Source organism: Papaver somniferum, chromosome 10, assembly GCF_003573695.1.
Source record: "Papaver somniferum cultivar HN1 chromosome 10, ASM357369v1, whole genome shotgun sequence".
Classification (NCBI taxonomy): Eukaryota; Viridiplantae; Streptophyta; class Magnoliopsida; order Ranunculales; family Papaveraceae; genus Papaver; species Papaver somniferum.
Window position 1 is genome coordinate 15,694,516 of NC_039367.1, and position 21,464 is coordinate 15,715,979.

General features: G+C 37.5%; 1 protein-coding gene and 1 long non-coding RNA gene across 2 annotated transcripts; one reads left to right on the forward strand and one right to left on the reverse strand.

Moving 5' to 3' along the window:
• Positions 1-11,413: 11,413 nt before the first annotated feature.
• LOC113315348 lies at positions 11,414-12,148 on the reverse strand. Its single transcript, XM_026563637.1, has one exon. The coding sequence runs from the start codon at positions 12,146-12,148 to the stop codon at positions 11,414-11,416; it is 735 nt and encodes a 244-aa protein (XP_026419422.1).
• Positions 12,149-20,028: 7,880 nt separating this feature from the next.
• LOC113318096 lies at positions 20,029-20,586 on the forward strand. Its single transcript, XR_003344278.1, has 3 exons — positions 20,029-20,108; positions 20,193-20,330; positions 20,463-20,586. It is a non-coding gene; the product is annotated as an uncharacterized LOC113318096 (long non-coding RNA).
• Positions 20,587-21,464: the final 878 nt, after the last annotated feature.

A 21,464-nucleotide genomic window follows, 5' to 3' on the forward strand; every position in this document is an offset into this window, starting at 1 on the left:
ACCTTAGGTGAATTAGGAGATGACACAGTGAGTTTCTTGAAGCGACTCAAGAACTGTCTTGCAAACAGGGACGCTGATTGTGGCAGCAGTAGATTTTTATTTCATAGAATAGGCATGGCATGGCAATCCAGAAAGGTGTTGGTGCCTAGCTTGTGGCTCGACTACCGACCAACTCAGTGTAATAGAACCTTATGTTTATTTTCAATAAATGCCTCATAAGGCTATTTCATAATAATAATAATAATAATAATAAATTAAGGGATAATAGGGTGTAGGACCGGCCACGGCTAGGGCATGGCTTGCCGGATAGTAGGCTCGGTCCCGTAACACCTTTACCTATTTTTAATTATTTTTACATCGTGTAAAGGAAATATGGATAAACTAAGAGTTTTGCTCAAACTAGGGAGTTTGCTCAAATGATGGAGTTTTCATGATATTAGGAAAAATAATAAAATAAGTTAAAATAATAGGAGAGGCGTGGGGCCGGCCACGACGGCATGACCGACCGACCGACCGGTGGGCCTGGTCCCCTAGACGCCCCTTTTATTATTTTATTAATATTATTTTTCTTCCCTATTTTGCATAGGTTTCCTCGTTCGTCCATATTTTTGAATGCTCGTTCGTGTGTTCGGGTGCTCGTTCGTGCATTATTGCTAAGTACACTCACACCATTTTATCGAGGCTTACTCAGTGGTATCCCAGATGCCCAATCAGTGAATATTCATTACTAATTCATGAAATTCAGCTGAGAATCAGTCATGAAACAGAGTAATAAAGTAAATTGAGTATCTATTACTAGTCCATGGAATTCAGCTGAGAATCAACCATGAAACGGAGTAATGAGATAGAATGATTATCTTTTAGTAATCCATGGAATCCAGCTGAGGATCAGCCACGGAAAGGAGTAATGAGATAAATAGATTATTTTCTAGGAATTCAATTGATGAACGACAAACTAGAATTAATCTATGAATTGCTTTATACTAGCATGCGATATGTCTAGGAACAGGTTTGTTCGAGTATCGAGGTATGAGATAATGGAAGCATCATACTCGTTCTGAATATTGGGGGCGTATAGTCCGGGAACAACAAACAGTTTGACGTCCTGAAGACGTTAGCGATCTATATTTGCATGCAATATGTCTAGGAGCCGTCCAATCGTTAAGAGATTCTATACATGTTCTCTCTACATAGTCAGGGAACAACAAACAGTGTGACGTTATGAAGACGTTAACGCTCTATACTAGCATGAAATATGTTTAGGAGCCGTCCAATCATTTTGATTCTACACAGAGGTGATGATGAAATGTGTGAAGTGTTGAAAGCTCAGATGAGAGGCTTTTCGAGGAACATATTCATCATAGCTCTGAGAGGATATTCGCTCAGTCGTAGATCGTGAAATGGTTCACGAATCATAAAATATGAGTTTCACATAATTTTTGAAGTCGGGTCAGAAACATGCAGTATCATGATTTTACGATTTTATACTTTGTCGAAAATCCACCATCAACAAGTAGCTTTAGTAGTTGTTGTGGGTGAAGCATCTTGGGAAGTTGTAATTGATCTTGTTTGTACTGGTACAATAACTTGATAAGTAGTAGCATCTTCACATGTAGAAGGAGATAAAACTTGAGCGGTAACAGGGTCAGACTCATGATTAATTGGAGTAGGGCGTAAATATTGATTAGTAATAGGTTCGACCATTATTCTTGCTTCACTCAATTGGAAATAAATGCTTCTTAATTTATTGGTGCAGTTGACGACTCTCTTGTTATAATTTCTCTATGTATCATTAGTACAACAAGCGACAAATCATATAAATACTCCCCCACGGGCAATTCTTTTAGTTTATTTGAAGTTGAAAATGCGGTGCATATTCATCAAAACGTACATCTTAGAGATAATAAGTTTACGTGACACAACATTGCAGCATTTATATCCTTTTTGTATGGAAGAGTACCCAAAGAACATCACAATGAGCGCACATCAAATTTATCATGTTGAGGTGCTTGTACACGGACATAGCATACACATCCCAACACTCGTAAATGAGACAAATCAATCTTTCGGTCTTTTAAAACTTCTAAAGGAGACCTAAACTGAAGTACTCGAGTAGGGAGCATATCAATTAAATATGTTGCAGCCAATACCTCATGAGCCGAGTATTTTTCGGAATATTCATATGAAGCATTATAGCCCGCCCGGTTCCTAAGATATACCTATTTTTGTTTCATCCACACCATTTTGTTGTGATGTTCCCACATAACTTGTTTGGTGACAATGCCATTTCCACGAAGATATCCACGTAAGAGTCCTCTACAAAATCAAATTATATTATTTGTTCGCATCAAACTATTTCATTGGCATATCATGAAAAAGTTTGAAAATAGGGAAAACCTCAGTTTTAGATTTCAACAAATATAAACAATTACTGCGAGAATAATCATCAACAAATATAAAAAAATATTTAAAATCATCGTAAGATTCAATAAGTGATGACCACAAGTCCGAATTAGCTCAAAAGGTTTACCCGATAACGTCAAATAGTTATGAAATGGTAAACGAGTTTGCTTAGAAATTGACAAACATCACAAACACTAAAGGAAAGAGATATTTTAGAAGCCTATTATAGGGGATCCAACGATTTGGTTTTGAGGGCTCCTGGATTCAAATGTCTCAAATTTGTACGCCATTAGATAACTAACCGAATTACCTTTTAATAACTAACTTAAACCTAAACCAAAAACAAAACAAATATAAATCACATCTTCCTTTTCTTCATCCCTTCTTCTCCTCCATCGCCTTTTCTTCCTTTTGTTTCTTCTTCAACGACGATTAATCGTGGTTTCTCAGCCAATAATGACATCAATTAGGTGAGAAAAGAAAAACCCACAATTTTTTGGGATTTTTATTGCATGAATAAGTTAAATCTGATTAAATTAGGGTTTTAAAAATTAGTTTCTGAATTGCCTACGGTTGAGAAATCAATAATTCCTAATAATAAAAACGATTTCCACGGTTGGTAAAATATGAATTCTCAACGTAGAAATCCCTTACGGTAGGGAAAATATGAACTTCCAACCGTATATAATTTTTACGGTTAGGTATGTCTTTTACGGTTGGGAAAATATAAACTCCCAATCGTATATAATTTTTACGATTAGAAAACCTAACCGTATGTTAAGTTTCATCTAAAAAAGAATCAAAAATTTCCCAAACGTAAGTTACCCTGATTTTGTCTATGATATGAATTATATAGGGTTAAAGAAACCCAACCGTATGTTCAATTTACAGGAAAAAAATCAAGTTTTTTGATTTTTGATTCAAACACTAACTATGTATCAAATTATTAGTCTAACCTAATCACTAACCTCTCAAGAAACTCTCTCTCTCCTCTAAGAAACTCTCAACGACAAACCTTTCATCCTGATTTTTTTTTGCTCAGATCTGCTCCTTTGGTGGTGGATTCGAAACAACCTCAACCTCTGCTACTTCTTCTACTTGAGATTTGATTTCAACGTTTTTCTTTAGTTTTTGGTTCTGAATCTGAGTTTTCAGATTAGACCCAAACTTTTAGCTTTTCCTTTTTGATCTAGAATATTAGATGTTTCTTAGGTTCCATGTTAGTGTAATGACTTGGGGTTCTGATAGGTTTATATCAACTGGTTTTACAATCAGTCTGAGGTAGAAGATTAGGTTTACAGAAGCAAGCTTTTTATCAAAGACACCATCAACAACAGTTACTTCAAAGACACCAACAAATCGTTACAGAAGACCGATGATGAAGATTCCGACCGACTTCGACCGATTCCGATTTAACGTAATCGATTCAGGTTATCCTTGTTACTATGTTTATGAAAAACCCTTGAGAAATGGTTGGATCTTTGGATCCTAACATCTCTACTGATTGTGGAGTTTTTAATTGGTTTGGATAAGTTACTTTTCATCCAAACATGGACATTTAAACTTGTTCTACTATTGTTACTGTTACTTATGAAACTATGGAATCTAAAAGGAATGGATAGAATTCTCCATCAAAGTAGGGTTGTAACTGGTTTGGGAAATGCTTGGTTCGTTCCTGTTGTGCTTATTGTTGTCTGTTTAAGCTTTTAAAAACTGTTGGAAATCATATAACGAGTCAGTCCTCTGTAATGAGTCATGTAACCGATCCCGATTTCGACTCGGGTTATTATTATCAATATAAGTAAGGTTTTCCCGGAAAAAAACCTAATCTTTTTTTTAAAAGTTCACCAATTCATTAAGATAAGAAACTTGAGGTTACATTTCTAGGATATTTTGTTCCAATCCTATCATTAAATATAATTTCTTGGATGAAGGATGGGCATGTGAATTCCCAGCTATTAGTTGTTATCGCAGTTGTGTTGTTGGTTTGGTTTGTGACCACCTTATTTGTTAATCCATCGGCTGCTTGGTTCGCCTCTCTCCAGGTGTGTGTGATTTTGTAGCTTGGTATATCACTTAGGAGCGAGTTGATTTCTGCCAGCATGTTGTTTAGGTACCATGGTATTGGTTCCTTTTTTTGGATTAGACTGAGAAGTGCTTGCGAGTCAATTTCAAACCAGATTTTCTGCCATTGGTGTTGAGTAGATATTCTTGCCGCAAGTAGTAATCCCCATGTTTCCGCCTGAATTGAAGTGGTTATCCCCAGTGGTGCTGCCATTTCCTTCAGTAGATTCCCTTCACTATCTCTGCATATGATCCATGCTCCTTCCGTCCCGGGTTTCTTTGGATGCGCCATCTGTATTTACCTTGACCCAATTTATTTCCGATGGAGTCCATCTTATGTAGATTGTTGAAGTAGTCATTCTCTTCCTTTGTATTCTTACAATTTGGTCCATTAGCCATGATTGGAGCCATATATTCCTATGCTCGTTGATACTCTCCATACATTACCGTTATGATATTGAATGTTTGCTTTGGATGTTGTCGTTTCCTTTTGTACACTATTTCATTCCTGGCCAGCCATATGTACCATACCGTGAAACTCAGTAACTCTTTTTTTTGTTATGAGTATGCTCTGTGGAGTACGTCATGAATGTTGGTTGGACATCTGTGGTTGTTGGAGCTTGGTGGCCTTTGTTGATGTTGATGTTGATGTTGTGATCCTTCTTGTTGGTGTTGTCGTTGATGAGTATCGTTTGTCTCTGGAATACCTACTAAATGATTTATTATTATTTCCAAACTTCTTTTGAGTTATTACATTCGAACAGTAGATGTTGTGTTGATTCTTCCTCATTGTTGCAATTTGGACATGTATTTGGTGTTGTGATGTTGAGTCGGTGAAGCCGTTGGAATGTTGGTAATCCATGGTGTGTGACCTTCCACAAGAAAAGTCTTATTTTTGGTGGACATTTTAGTTTCCAAATTGAGTTGGAGTACACAGGGTGCTGAGTTGATGCTTGGTTTGTTGGGGGATTGGTTGTTTGGTAGGTGAGTTTGCTATAACCATTTTTGGATGTGTAATTGCCTGTTTTTGAGTGTGTTCATACTAGGTGATCGGCTTTTGTTTTTTTGGGGAGGTGAATACTGATGATATTTTGTGCTATGGGTGGAGGGAAGGTTGAGAAAATGAGGTTGTGGTTCCATGTATTTGATGAAGGTTCAATGAAGTAGCTAACTGGTGTATTGAGTGGGATGTTGATTGGTAGGTTTTGAAGTGATAAAGGTTGTGAATTTGGAATCCAGTTTTGGCTTATCATTGTGTTTTTTCCATCTTCCACCTGTGAGAAAACTAAACCCTGCAAAAAAGTAGAAGTGTTGGCTAAGCTTTTCCAAAAGGGACTGGCTGATGATTGAGGCTTTGGGAATGGTAGTGATTTTGAATTGGTTTTGAAGTATTTTGGAGTGCAGATTGAGGTCCACACTGATTCTTTTTACTGTTATAACTGCCAGACTCGTTTCATCAGCAATGCTTGGTTATGTTCTTTGCTTTTCCTGATACCAAGGCCTCCCTGTGATGATGGTTTTGTCACTGTTTCCCAACCAATTGGGTGCATCTTTCTTGTTTGACTATCTTGGCCCCATAGAAAGTTCATGGTGATTCTGTCTATCTTGTTGTGCACCGCAGTTGGTAGTTGTTGAGCTTGCATGACATGGTTCACAGTTGGGGTCAACGCTGTTTTCATCAGAACTAGCCTTACCGCTTGATTGACACACTTGGTTATCCAGCCTTTTTCCTTTCTTTCCAACCTGTTTAGAAGTTCAGTAAATAGATTTGAGTAGTTCCTACCATTATTGAACGGGATGCCTAGGTACGTCGGTGGGGTTGTTGTTGTGTTGATGTTGAAACAGATCTTGAGTTGTTGAACCAAAGCCGGATGTAATTTAGGGTGGTGGATGATAGAAGATTTTTCCCTACTAATTGCTTATCCATCCGAAGTGGAGTACCGTTGGAGGAGTCGTTGTAAGGTTTCACATGACTTCACATCAGCCGAACATGTGATTAATATGTCATCTGCTTACATCAGGTGCAGCATTGGTGGTGAATTCCTTGCAATTTTTAGACCTTTCAATGCTCCAGTTTGTTCTAACACACCCAAATTAGTGGAGAGTACTTCAGCGCAGAGGATGAAAATGTATGGTGAAAGTGGATCCCCTTGGCGTAGTCCTCTCTTTAGCTGGATGAGATCTTGTGCAGAGCCATTGAGATTGATAGAGTATGAAACCGATGTAATGCATTCCATGATGTATTGTATGAAGGTTGGGGGGAATCCCATTTTTTCCAGAGTGAGACGGATGAAGCCCCAATCAAGACTATCATACGTTTTCTGTATATCAAGTTTCATAGCAATTTTTGGGTTTTTTGATGGTGTGGTGGTTCTGATTGTATGGAATAGTTATGTTGCAATGGCAATATTGTCATGGATTGCACTGTCAGGTACAAAGGCACTCTGGAATAGGCTGACTATGAATTGTAGTAGAGGTCTTAAACGGTTAACAAGGATTTTGTCTATAACTTTGTAGGTCACATTACATAGCCCAATTGGTCAAAAATGATTTGGTTTGGTGGGGTTTTGGATTTTTGGGATTAAAGTGATGTTTATGTGATTAAAAGGTTGTTCAATCTGGGATTGTTCAAAGAAATGTTGTACCATTCCTATCACTTGTTGTTTGATTGAAGGCCAAAAGTAGGTGTAGAACTTACTAGTGAACCCGTCCGGCCCAGGAGCTTTGTTGGTCCCAATCGAGAATACGGCTTTGTCAATTTCCTCTTCCGTGACTGGCTGAATCAAGCCCCTGCATTGGTTTGGAGTAAGCCTATTGGAGATACAATCGAACAGATTTTGATCAATGAGTGTAGATGGAGCTACATATTGATTTGTGAAGAATTGTTGTATCACTCTCAAGATGGCTTGTGGATGTGTATGCTTATCTTCCCTGGTCATCTTGAATATGCGAAATATGTTTAATTCTCCAGTGAATTGTTGCTTTTGTATGGAAGAATATGGTATTCGCATCTCCTTCTTGCATCCATTGTATTCTCGATCGTTGTTTCCAGTATAGGTCGTTGCAGTTTACCAGCATCAAATGTGTATGCCTGTTGTCTTTTTCATTTTGTAGCCAATCTTGCAGTGTTGGGCCTGTTGAGGTTGCACACATATGTTGGGCTTGTTTGATGATGTGTTCCATTGTAGCGATCATTGATGGAAGGTATCCAAATGTGGCCTTGCTCCATTTTTGTAAGGCATTGGTTGTATTTCGCATTTTATTCAGCAGGTCGATGGGTGGTGAAGGTGAGAGAGATTGGTTCCAAGCTTCCAGCACCACTTCTTTCATTTGGGGGTGAATAAACCATAGGTGTTCCATTCTGAAATTTGTTGTTGGCATCCGTCTGATGAAATTTTCTTGGAGCAGAAGGGGTGCATGATCAGAGGCTATTCTGGGTAGATGTTTGATCGTCATGTTGGGGTGTAAAGATAGCTAGGCTTGGTTGCTCAGTCCACGGTCTAATCTTTCCATGATAATGTTTTCCCCCATTTGTTTGTTGATCCAAGTATATTGATAATCATGTATATGCTACATTTTATACCCATATTTATATTAGCTATGATACAATATTTTAGTTACTAATACTATTTTAGTGCTTTTGTAGAAAGTACAAGTGAATTTGATCATCCAGCGAATAAACAACAAAATGTGAGACTTAATGGTGTTTGCGACGAAAATGGAAAAATGTGGTTGGCATGGTACTTCCATATATCAACAACCACAATGATGAAATGTGTTTGGCCTGGTATTTCCATGTATCAGCAACCACAATGATCAATTATGATGGCCTGGTATTTCTATATATCAGCAGAACTTATTATGCTGGCCTGGTATTTCCATGTATCAGCAGCCGGGTTGGCCTGGTATTTCCATGTATCAGCAACCACAATTATGAAATGGGGTTGGCCTGGTATTTCCATATATCAGCAACCACAATGATGAAATGAGGTTGGCCTGGTATTTCCATATATCAGCAACCACAATGAAAAAAATGACAAAATGTAGCTGGCCTGGTATCTCCATATATATCGGCAGCATAAAATTGTTTCATATGCGAGGCACAAACGCAACAAAGGAATTGAAATCAAAATGGGGTTGGCACATGCAAACTGAAAATGAGAAGTATTTTATCTTTCTTACTTTATTACAAATATATTCCACCGGGAAAGATAATTTATTTGTCATGTGAAGAATTAATTGAGGAATATTCACACGTGAGATTATTTTGGAAATAAAATAATTCTTTCTTCATTTAGGAGATTTTGGAAATAAGGAGAGTTTATTTGGGGAAAGATACTGATGACGACATCAACTTGTGTTCAAGTATTTCATAGAATAATTTGTTTTGATACTTTGTTTAATGAAATAAAATAAAGGGAAGGTGTATAAGAAGGATGTCGAATATTTGAGAGGAGAGGCACCCGACCATAGTGCCGCAACAAAGGAATGGTTTTGAAGTTTTGTTTTGTTTTCGATTCTTCATTTTTCATTAGCTAGAGTTTAATTTTAATATGTTTATGGATTTTGAGAAAGCCATTTCTAGCTAGTGTTATGTTAGGGTTTAGGTAGAAACCAATAAATTGTGTAAACTCTATATTTATATGCTCAATAATGATTTGAATGACTAGTAGTTTTTCTTCATATAGCTTGGTATTTTATTGTTCATGTGATTTCATTGATTATTTATGCTTTTCAATTGATATGGCGTGCTTTGGTTAAATCCCTTGACGTGATATGCTTTAGGATTGATAGGTAATGCTTTAGAATCGCTATCCATGAAGCGAAGGAAACTATAGCGGAGAAATAATATTTGAAAATTCATGGAATTCATTTTTAACGAATAGAGAATTTGCATAATTAATTGGTGGAAACCGAAAACCCTAATAACCCACACTCATTTTGTTTATATTTAAATTATTCATCATTTCATTTTGTTCCGAATTTCCAAAAATCCTTAAAACATTATCTTGTTGATTACTTAATTTTTGGTATTAGTTGGTAGAGTATTTCACACTCCTTGTGGGAACGACCTGTGCTTGCCATTGTCTACTAGTTAGACGTTGTGCACTTGCAGTACATTATTGTAGGTTTCCAAACCTACCATATATGTGTCTCCCTAAAAGCCTAAATCTATGAGCCCATTTGTGTCAATCACCTCTTTAAAATCTTTTTCTTGGTTGCTATGGACAGGACGTCCTCCCATTTTTTCAGATTGGTTTAGAACCTCATTGAAATATCCCATCAACAGCCATGGAAGGTTATGTTGAGGAATTATTGAGTTGAATTCTTTCCAAAGGTTCCATCTTGCTTGAGGTTGTGGAGGTCCATAAATGCCATTGAATATCCATGGTTGAGAGTTTGAAACAAGTTCAACATAGACATGAACAAAACTTTGATTAGCAAGTAAAACAGTAATGTTAACTATGGAGTTCCACAAAAGCCCTAGCCCTCCTTTATGACCATTACAAGGCACATCAAAACAGTTATCATATCCTAGAGAAGTTTTCAAAAAAGAAATATGATGTGTAGATGATAGCGTTTCAGATAAAAACATAATAGAAGGTCTATAATTGCGTGTGTACTCACGTAATTTCTGGATTGTCAAGGTATTGTGGGCACCTTGACAATTCCAGACCAAGTAATTCATAATGAAGGCGAGTGTTGGCCTTGGCCAACATCTCGCTGAGGAGTATCACTGGTAATGCCATCAGTCTCATCTTCAAGAGATAGATGCCAAGTCGTTGTGGTTGAGGTGCCCTTGGTAGTTGTACTGGTTGTATGGGGATCTGTATCTTTTGGATTTTGTTGTTGTTACTGTATCCCTTCAGTAGGTTGAGAGGTGCGCCCAATATAGATGGAAGATCTTGGTTTTCTTGTCCCTACCACTGGTACTTCATGAGTTGGTTGTGATGTTCTACTCGATCATGTCCTCAGTTCTGATAAGGATATGAACTTTTGTAGTTTTGATGGCGGTGCTGGAGCTCTAAATGCAGGAGTTGGTGGAATGAGTAGGTGTTTTGGTAAACTTTTCCTCACCCTTCTTTCTTTGCGTTTTCATGTCTTCACAGGTGTACCTACTGTTGGTGCAGGATTTTGAACAGTAGATTGCACAACTGGAGATACAGTTGTGGTTTCTATCTCTTCCGTGTATCTATGGGTCATCTTAACATGAGGGTTATCATTCACAGCTGTGATTTGCAGGTTCACAGTGGCCTCCTTCTTCTGCAAGAAGTTCATCAATAATTGAGAGAAACTGAGTGAAAAATAAGTGGAGAGAGGGAATAATTGGATGGATGCGGGCCCTGGTGCTGCTGGAGTCACTCGTTGCAGTTCTCGGATATGAAATGGTGAAGTTGTAGTGCTTGTAGAACTCATTGTGCCTTTCCCTTTGTCATCACTCTTGTTGGTTTCTCGATTGAGCCCAGTACTAGCTTCGGTAAGCTCTGCGACCGACATATATGCCTGGGTTGTTTTATGTGGTGATGGCTGAACCGGTTGTTCGGAACTGGTAGGTACAGTTCGGGTTTGCGGGTTCGGGTAAACCGGCCCGCTTCCGTGGGCCCTAGTCATTGAGCTTTCAGATGGGACATTCTTTCGGCTAGTAGAATCCTTGGTACTTGGTGCAGAGATATGGATAGTTGATGGTGAAGCTTCTACGTCAGAGACAGTGTCAGACTGTTGAAGTTCCTTGGATTTCGCCGGGATAACAACAGTAGCACCTTGTTTTTGGGGAACCGGATTCCAGTTGAGTCCTTGTTGAGTCATGGCTGGGGCTAGTCTTATTGGGATCGGTCTCGAAACGGTGGAGGATGGTTGTGGTAGTGGTTGTTGTGGTGTTGAAAACTGTTCTGGTAGCTGGGTTGGTTATGTGTAAGAGATTGGGGAGGTGTTCATGACTGGTGGATCATGATTGGTGGGTAGAGGCTGATGTTTTTGAGGGGATATTGGATGAAGAGGATGTCAGCATATTTTGGGTTTTTGGTTGTGGGTTTTGATCTTTCATCCTGCTGTTGAGGCGGTGATATGGAAATTTGGGGAACTGAGTATCCATCAGAACATGGTCTGTGCTAACGAATTTGGAACATTCTCTTGCTATGTGGCCGAGAAAACCACATCGATAACAAATCATGGGTAGATATTCATAAGCCAGCTGGATCCAAGTAGCTTTTTCACAGTTCAGTAGAATACCTGGGGTAAAGGGGTTTTGGAGGTCCATTTCTATTTTAGCTCTTGGTGGAGAAGAACTAAGATCAACTTCCAGTACTGTTCCGACGTTCTGTAGTAGTTGTTCAATGGAGAGCTTGTCGATCCAGTACCTTGGGAGATGGAGAATCTGCAGCCAAAAAACAGCAACTAGAAAACTCTGATCAGGGTTAGCGATGAACTTTTCATAGTCCTCAAACAATACCACTTGTTCAGAAATAATCCAGGGTTTATGTTCTAAAATCTTGTTCTTATCAGTTTCATGATGCATAACCAGTTTGTAGGCCTCCGTATGAGTAATAGTTTCTAGGTGTTTAATTTGCATGGGGGTCCAGTGATTTTTCAGTTCAATCTGTAGGGTATTATACGAGAACTTTCCTGACAGGATATTTACAGCTAAACAGTGACGATGGTGGTCTTTCATTAGATCTTGCATCCTTTCGGTGAGTTGGAAAAGGTTAGTATCTTTGTACTTTTCTTTGATGATGAGGGTTTGCCAAAAAGGTGTGAGTGATGAGGAGTTTTTTGTCTGATCTGGTAAAGTTTGCTGGTTTTCTTTTTGAAGATTCTCTTGAGTTGGGTGGTTGATGTCTGGTTCTTTTTGGACAGAGGATGGGGGTGAGAAAAAGGAGGTAGAGGTAGACGATGAAGAAGCTGAGAAGGTAATGTTGTTGATGGTACCGATGGGGGATAGAAAAGGGTTGGGAGGTGCTACGGCTACATCATGATTGCAGGGTATTGGAATAGTCGAAAGTTGTGGGGGGTTGTGAAGCTTTTCAGACGTGGTGGAGTTGGATGTCAGGGGGGAAAGATGGTTGAGATGGGTTTGCTGGGGCGGAGCTATTGGGTGGTTTACACGGTGGCTGAAATTCCATTAGTTGAGCAGGAATTGATTAAAGAACTGGTAGGAGAAGTGGGTGATAGCAACGAGGTTTTGATTTCTTAGTAAGAGCAACAAAATCCCAGTAAATCTAGCCTAGATTTCCTCCTTACCAACATAGCAAATTGACATGAAAGATTTTAACACTCAGTGTAAAGAAAGATTCTCGGGTATTGATATGAGTAAGAACAAGATAATGTAGGTGATATGCAGATTTGTTTAAAACTCAACTCATGGTCAAAACTCGGCGACCCAAGTCAAGGAGAGATCTGTTCTCAGGTGTACGCCCGGTTAATTTCACTTTAAAAAAAAACCTAATCACTTACCTTATTTTGTTTAGTTAATCAAATCATTAACTCTAATTAATCCAGGGATTCTAACCATTAACAAAACTACAACAATAAAAGGTATTAGAATTTAGAGTCAAAGCATATCAATTCATATCAATCAGAATTGATATGCTTCCATATTTAGTGTTTTAGATTTATTTTCCCTTCCTTATTAATATCTTGTAAAATCACAATTATCAGTGATTGACGTAATTGCATATTTCTCTCCTAGATTACAGTCATTCTTTATTGTATATTGTTTATAATAATCTCTATAAGTAAGAAAACTTTCACCATTGTTTGTCATACAGTGAACAACAATTAGACCGTGTCATTAGATTTGAAATGGTATCTTTTTTCTAGGTTGTCTAGGTTGATCATATCATATCATCTTTTCTTTTTCGTTTTTTTTATCTTTGTTTCTTCATATCTTTTTTCTTTTTGTGCTATGGACTGTATGGATGGTTCAAAAGGAGCTACACCGATACTACTAACCCGAGACCAGTTAATAGGTTTTATCGATGGAACTGCCGAGAAGCCAACTGATCTGATCGAGTTACGCAAATGGCAGAGTCATAATAACATGGTACGTAAATGGCTTTTAAATTCTACCAATCATGATGTTCGATCAACCATAGCAAATGCTACAACTGCCCATAAGGGTTTTAATCTCACATAAGATGATCTTTCTGTGTCCGAGTACTATGAAAAATTCAAATCTTCATGGGATTAGTTAGACTCCACTAACTCATTTCCTCCCATTGAATCTGTTATGCCAAATGTTCAAGAAAGGCAACATGCTCCAAGTGAGTTTTCAAACTATTCTACCGTTAGATCACGCCATCCCAACAGAGGAAGACGTTCTCAATGTGACCACTGTGGTAAAAGGGGTCACACTAAATCCGCCTGTTACAAGCTTCATGGGAGTCCCCCAACAGTTAAGGAAGGAACCGGCTCATTTCTTCCTCACAGAATTTTGAGATGAACACTCCATCTTCATAAAAGCCTCTCACTATTGCGCAGTATGCTAAACTGCTGGCTCTTCTTTTAACTATGCCAAGAGCAAATCTTGTAGCCGTACATCAAACTAGTGACTGCTATTCCGATGGTGGAGTCAGCTACAGCTGGTAATAATTCTCCGACAGATGCGCCAACAGTCCCATCTGCCAACTTAGTAGGTATGGTTCTACCATCTCAATCCCCTTGGATTATTGACACTGGTGCGTCGAAACATATATGTTCTTCGCTTTCATTTTTTATTTTCTACATATATAAAAGCTCCTCTAGATATATATGTACAGCTGCCTAATGGTGAAAATCACCTTGTTTCTCATATCGGTACAGTGGTTTTCTCTCCCACTTTTCAAATTCGAGATGTTTTTTATGTACCGTCGTTTAAGTTTAACTTGCTGTCTATATCTCAATTAACAGCCTCTCTAAAATGTGCGGTGATTTTTAATCAATCGCATTGTGTGTTTCAGGACCCTTCGATAAAATTGGAAATTGGTCGGGATAAAGCCAAAGATGGCCTCTATTTTCTATGCTCAACAGCAAGTACTCATGTTTCAGCTTTAATGTTGAATAATTTCGATCTATGGAATTGGCGCTTAGACCACCCATCAGATCTTAGATTCAAATTTTTATATAAGACTTATCCTTATATGAACTGCTCTTGTGATGTATGCCCCCGGGCAAAGCAATCTCGCTTAAATTTTAATAAAAGCACTAATTCTACTACTCGCGCATTTCAACTTATACAATATTTTCTAACAATCGTTGATGATTATACAAGGTGCACATGGATCTATTTAATGTCTGCTAAATCAGACACAAAGAAATACTTGGTGTATTTTTCAAATATTATAAAAACTCAATTTCAGTCAAAAATTGATACTCTACAATCTGGTAATGGTGATATTTTTATACCACAAATTCAAATCATCCCGTCGGACAATGGCACCGAGTTCCTCCTTAAAGACATTCAATCATGGTATTTCCAGAGTGGAGTTCTTCATTAACGTAGTTGTGTTGATACACCGCAGCAAAATAGTGTCGTAGAATGAAAAACCTCTTGATGTTGCTCGTTCCCTTCGATTCCAGTCGGGGCTACCATTATCCTTTTGGGGAGAATGTATCTCACCGCTGCCTATTTGATAAACAAAATGCCAACTCCTATTTTGAGCAATTTGTCTCCTCACCAAATGTTATTTGGCACTCCACCATCTTATTCAACACTTAAATTTTCGGATGTCTTTGTTTTGCTCGAAACACTCACATTAAAAATAAATTTGATGCCCGAGCTGATCCAGGATTTTTTGCAGGTTACCCTTATGGTCAAAAAGGGTATCGTGTTTTTAACGTTGAAACACGTAAAATTATTATTTCTCGTGATGTAGTTTTTCATGAATGAGTATCTTTATCACAAAATTAGTTAAAAAGACCAAAATCAACAATTCTTGGATGAAAAAGACATGTAAACTTTGATAATGTTTAAATGGACAAAATTTTAAAAATAGACAGGATGTAAACAGTTTCATCCTGCCCATTTTCAAGTATTTTTTCTTGTTTTAAATATACATCAGGATGCAACCAATTTCATCCTCGCTCTTTTCTAAGTTTAAGACAGGATGAAACCATTTTCATTCTTGCTATTTTTTTGTGTCCATTTCACCAATACTAATTTCTACTCGTCCATTTGAACCGTGTTTTAAAAATATTTGGACAAATGACACATTTTCCGTATTTTTATTTCTCGATACGGTTAAATATAATCAAAATAAGTTCCAGCCGTTGATATCTCTTCCGGTTATAAATGATAGTCCTATATTTGATTATGTTGATTGTTCCCAAAAGCATAATTCGGCATCAACTGATCCTAATATCACTCTATCTCAGGAATCAACATTAAGAAATGTACAAGCATCACCTGTACACTCTCCAAGTCCTTCCCACTTGGACTTGAGCATTGATGGTAATTCTCGGCCCATATCAAGTTCAAATCCAAGTTCTCCTTCAAGGTTGGAAATTCAAATCCCAAATAATGATGCAAATTCTCCGTTCACATTCTCCAGGTCCTTCACAGGTAGACCTGAATACTTCATTTTCTCCTAATAATTCTACATATTTGGACAGACCATCTCGACAACGTCAACCACCTAAATGGTTAGATAATTATCATTGCTCTAGTATCTCTTCAACACCATATCCATTGGTTAATTTTATTTCACTTGAATCATTTTCTCAATCTCATCAGGCTTTTTTTATCTTCCGTTCTTAATTCCACTAAACCCACTTCCTTTACCCAAGCCATGAAAGATCCGAAATTGCGTGATTCAATGAAAAAGGAAGTTTCAGCTTTAGAAGCTAATAATACTTGGACTCGCACCTCTTTACCTCCTGGTAAACAACCAATAGGTTGTAAGTGGGTCTATAAAATCAATTACCAACCCGATGGGTCTATTGAACGCTACAAATCCGGTCTTGTAGCTAAGGGATACACTCAAGTCGAAGGTATTGATTATCACGATACTTTCGCACCAGTTGAGAAACTTGTTACCGTTTGTCTTCTTCTCTCTGTTGCAGCTGTAAAAGGTTGGTCACTCTACCAATTAGACCTAAATAATGTTTTTCTTCAAGGTGATCTTGAAGTAGAAATCTATATGAAATTGCCACCTGGGTTTTCTCGTGAGAGGGAGAATTCCGTTTGCAAATTAAACAAATCACTATATGGCCTTAAACAAGCTTCTCGCTAGTGGTTTTCAAAATTCTCTAACACCCTTAAACAAAAGGGTTTCACTCAATCAATTGCCGATTACAGCCTTTTTACATGTATAAAAAGGGTTCAATTTCTCTTTTTGTACTCGTTTATGTGGATGATATCATCATTACCGGCAATAATGAAACATCAATTTCCAAACTTAAATCTTATTTGGAAAACTCTTTTTTGATTAAAGATCTTGGTAAACTTCAATATTTTCTAGGAATTGAAGTATCTCGTTCAAAACAAGGTATATTTTTATGCCAACGAAAGTATATTCTTGATATCTTAAAAGACGCGGGCCTGACAGGGGCTCGCGCTTCTGATTTCCCTATGGAACAACACCTTCGGCTAAAACTTGATGATGGTCAACCTATAACCGATCCAACTCTCTTCCGCCGCCTCATTGGTCGATTATTATATCTTACCGTAACAAGACCAGATATCACATATGTTGTTAATACTCTGAGTCAATTTATGAGTGATCCTCACACAGCTCACATGGATGCCGCAAATCGCATTCTTCGTTATGTAAAAGGTACTATTGGAAAATGCCTTTTTCTATCATCTAGCAGTACCCTTCATCTAAGTGGTTATTGCGACTCTGATTGGGTTGGATACCCGACAACCAGAAGATCCACCACATGCTATTTTACTATGCTTGGTGGTAGTCCAATTTCTTGGAAAACCAAGAAACAAGCAACAGTTTTCCGCTCTTCTGCAGAAGCGGAGTATCGTGTTCTTGCCACACTTACATGTGAAGTTCAATGGTTAAAGTATATCCTAAATGATCTTGGTATACCTCATTCAGAACCAATTTTTATTTTCTTTGTGACAATCAAGTTGCAATCCACATTACCGAAAAACCAGTCTTCCATGAACGAACTAAACATACTGAATTGGATTGCCACTTCATTCAGGAGGAAATAATCTCAAAATTGATTGCACATAGCTATGTGCGCTCCATCGATCAACTCGTCGGCGTCTTCACAAAACCATTGGGAGCCAAAGTACATCGTAGACTAACTTCCAAGTTGGGTGTGGTCGATCTTCCTTCTCCCACGCCAACTTGAGGGGAGTATTAAAATTTAGAGTCAAAGCATATCAATTCATATCAATCAGAATTGATATGCTTCCATATTTAGTGTTTTAGATTTGTTTTCCTTTTCTTATTAATATCTTGTACAATCACAATTATGAGTGATTGACGTAATTGCATATTTCTCTCCTAGATTACAGTCATTCTTTATTGTATATTATTTGTAATAATCTCTATAAATAAGAAAATCTTCACCAATACTTTTTATATAGTGAACAACATTAGACTGTGTCATTAAATTTGAAAAAGGGTTCCGTTCACAGATATTTGATGACTTGATTTTGTCATCTTGTGAGCTCTTAGAACCATTATAATATGTTTCATATTTTAAGATGCGACTACATGGATGCATAATAATATGAATTTCCATTATATTATTATTAGTGGCCTAACATGCTTTATCGGAGGATGGTATAAGGAAAGCCCATTAGAATACATTCCATCCGTTCTCGTCTTTGCATCCTCAAATATGAGAAAGTGGGTGAGAAGATAACATCACAATTTAAAGCTTCCCTAATTTTTCCGACTGATAACAGTTGAACCGGAAAGGCGGGGACCACTAGAATGTCAGAGAAGACGAAGTTTGTGGAATCTGTTAATATTTTCACCCCCTAGTACGGGTAATTTCCACTCCCATGGACTTCAATGCATGTAGTATGCTTTTCAGTTTTCATATAAATCAATTACTTTCTTAGCTAATTGATGCAGTGTGAAACCAAAATATATTGTTGGTACTTGGTAGATAAGAAGACCTCAGTGATGACTTAACTGTAATTCTCGGAACAATCAAAAGCCATACTCCACAAGTGGGTGGAACTTTAAATTATTTTCATCCATATTTGGTTTTCTTTTACCGAAATTAATTTTCATGAGTCAGAAGTGGGTGAAACTTAACCATATTACTAGTGTGGTGTGGACTGTGGAGGAGTAATTAGGAGGGGTGTCAGATGTCAATCTTTGAATGACTTGTATATATATATATGCACAAGAGAGAAAGGATATATGTACTAGCTAGACAAAAATCTATTTCTAAGAGCAAAAATGGATAACAGCCACAACAACAATGAAGCACATAGAGACGAAGAAACAAGTCCTCCAGTGAGCCCAGTATCACAGAGCCTGAACAGTAAAATCGTATCACTCATCATTTACGTTGTTTTCGAACTAGAAACATTGATCACAGAATTCGAAACACTAGAATTTTTGTGCACCCATTTGGTACCACAAAACATTCGTTTTTCTTCGATTATAGAGAGAAACAAGAAAGGTGTTTTAAGGTGGAAACGAGTTGGTATACGTCTCGAAGATCATAAATCGTTCCAACATTTCCTAATGGTTTAACTAGAGAACGTTACGATGAAATGTTGCGAGAATACATATCGAAGATAGGTTGTGAGAACTTTCCAGAAGGAAAACCATTATGGGAAGTTCATTTAGTTAAGTACCCAAGTTTGAAGGGTGCTTGTACTATGATCTTCAAGTTTAGTCATGCACTTGGTGACGGTTATTCATTTATGAGAGTCTTTTTCAAGTGTTGTGGAAGAGCTGACAAACCTTCACTTCCTCTTACTTTTCCGCAAACGGCACTGGTAAAAACACGACAGCAAGACCATGGTAATCGAGTAATAGGATTAGGGAAGAAGTTGTTAGGGTTGTTGGCTACGTGCATTAATACATCTTATGATATAGTTGAGACTAGTCTAAGGATAACGTGTTTAGAAGATCCTCCATCTGCAATCCGATATTCATACACATCGAAGAAAAGGGAGTTACTCAGACCTTTTAATGTCTACTCCGCGACAGTTTCACTTGACAGAGTCAAGCAAGTTAGAACCAAGCTTGGAGCGGTAAGTTCCACTACTCACCTTAATAATTATATATAATTAGAATGTTATAATTTATTATTGATTAGTAACAATACTGTGCAACTGTCATACGCAGACAGTAAATGATGTAATCATCGGACTACTGTCGTATATGATTCACTTGTACACTGAGAGGAAGAAGAAGCTGATGCAGCAGTACGGTGAAGAAGACGGCCTCCTGATGATGGACTCCAATGGCGCAACAAATATGACCTTATGTGTTATGGTAAACACGAGAGTACTTAAAGGCGCAAAGAACTTAGATGATATGATAAAGGCAGAAGCATGGGGGAACCGTTCTAGTATCGCGTTTGCGAAGTTACCGGCTTTTCCAACTGATGAGCAAGTTAACCCTCTTGATTTTATAATCACGGAAAAAAAGAATATGGACAGAAAGAAGAATTCCTTGATATTACCTCTTCTAGATCCTTTTCTGAAGACTGCGACACGGGTGCTGGGGCAAAAGGTACGTTAGACTATTAATTGGTTGTTCTTGGTTGTGGCAAATCTGAGAGTCATCCTAACTATGTAAATAAATAATATGATACAGGTGACTAATGGATTTTTGTATAAAAGCTTTAAGAACTCGAGCACGATGATATCGAATCTGATAGGGCCAAAAGAGCAAATGGCGTTCATGAACCACCCTGTTAGCAATTGTTACTATATTGTCTCGGGTATACCTCAGGTTAGTACGTATGAATTTATTAAGCAAAAATTACTTGTTTGGTATACTGAAAGCAACAGCACTATAACGAAAATACGACGAGGCAGTGAGACCTAAGCATTATTTGGTAATTGATATTTATATTGCATGCAGAGTACTACGTTTACATCAGTGACGAACAATGATAAATTGATGGTTGTGGTAACAATGGAGAAGGAATTTATTGATTCAGAACTTTTCACTTCATGTATGGATGAAGCCTTTGAAAACATTTTCCAAGCAGCTTTTGGAGATAATCAAGGCAAGGACGACAATGAAATCAAGAATAAGTCCGACTAGATGAAGTCCTTTCTTATCATTCTAGACGCACGGAATTTAAAATCGCTAGCTTCAATTATTTCTTATTCGGACGGTCATCCAAAAATAATAATATGTCATCAGCATAACAATTTTGAGTATTGGCAATTTGCTTAAGCATCATCCGGAACATTTAGAATTTTTCCTAGTGTAACTTTTCTTTTAAACAGGAATAAAATTTGTTGTTACTGGAAACTTTCTTCTGAATTATGCTTGGTCGGGTGTAATAACAGCTCTACTATTTGCTGTTACTGGAAACTTTCTTCTGTATTTGTAATAGGTATTAGTAACGTAGAAGTAGGAATTACTGTTTAGTCCAGTTTTTCATGATCCAATTAATGGCCACAAAATTGGTTAAAAAGATCAAAATCAACAATTCCTGGGTGAAAAGGACACTTAGATTTTGATACTGTTTAAATAGATAAAAATGTAAAAATAACCAGAATGTAAACAGTTTCATCCTACCCATTTTCAAATATTTTTTCTTATTTTTAATTTACATCAGGATGCATCCAGTTTCATCCTTGCTATTTTTTAAGTTAAAGTCAGGATGAATCCAGTTTCATCCTTGTTATTTTTTTGGTGTCCATTTCACCCATACTAATTTTTACTCGTCCATTTGAACCATGTTTTAAAAATATTTGGACAAATGACACATTTTCCGATTAATGGCTAGTCCACCCGTGAAAAACATGTTTTTTGACTAGATTATTTACTCTCTAGTCCAAAACTTCGTGGAGATTATAAAGTGTCTTTTCTAAATGCCTAAAACACCCTTCCATGTCTAATTAGTATCAA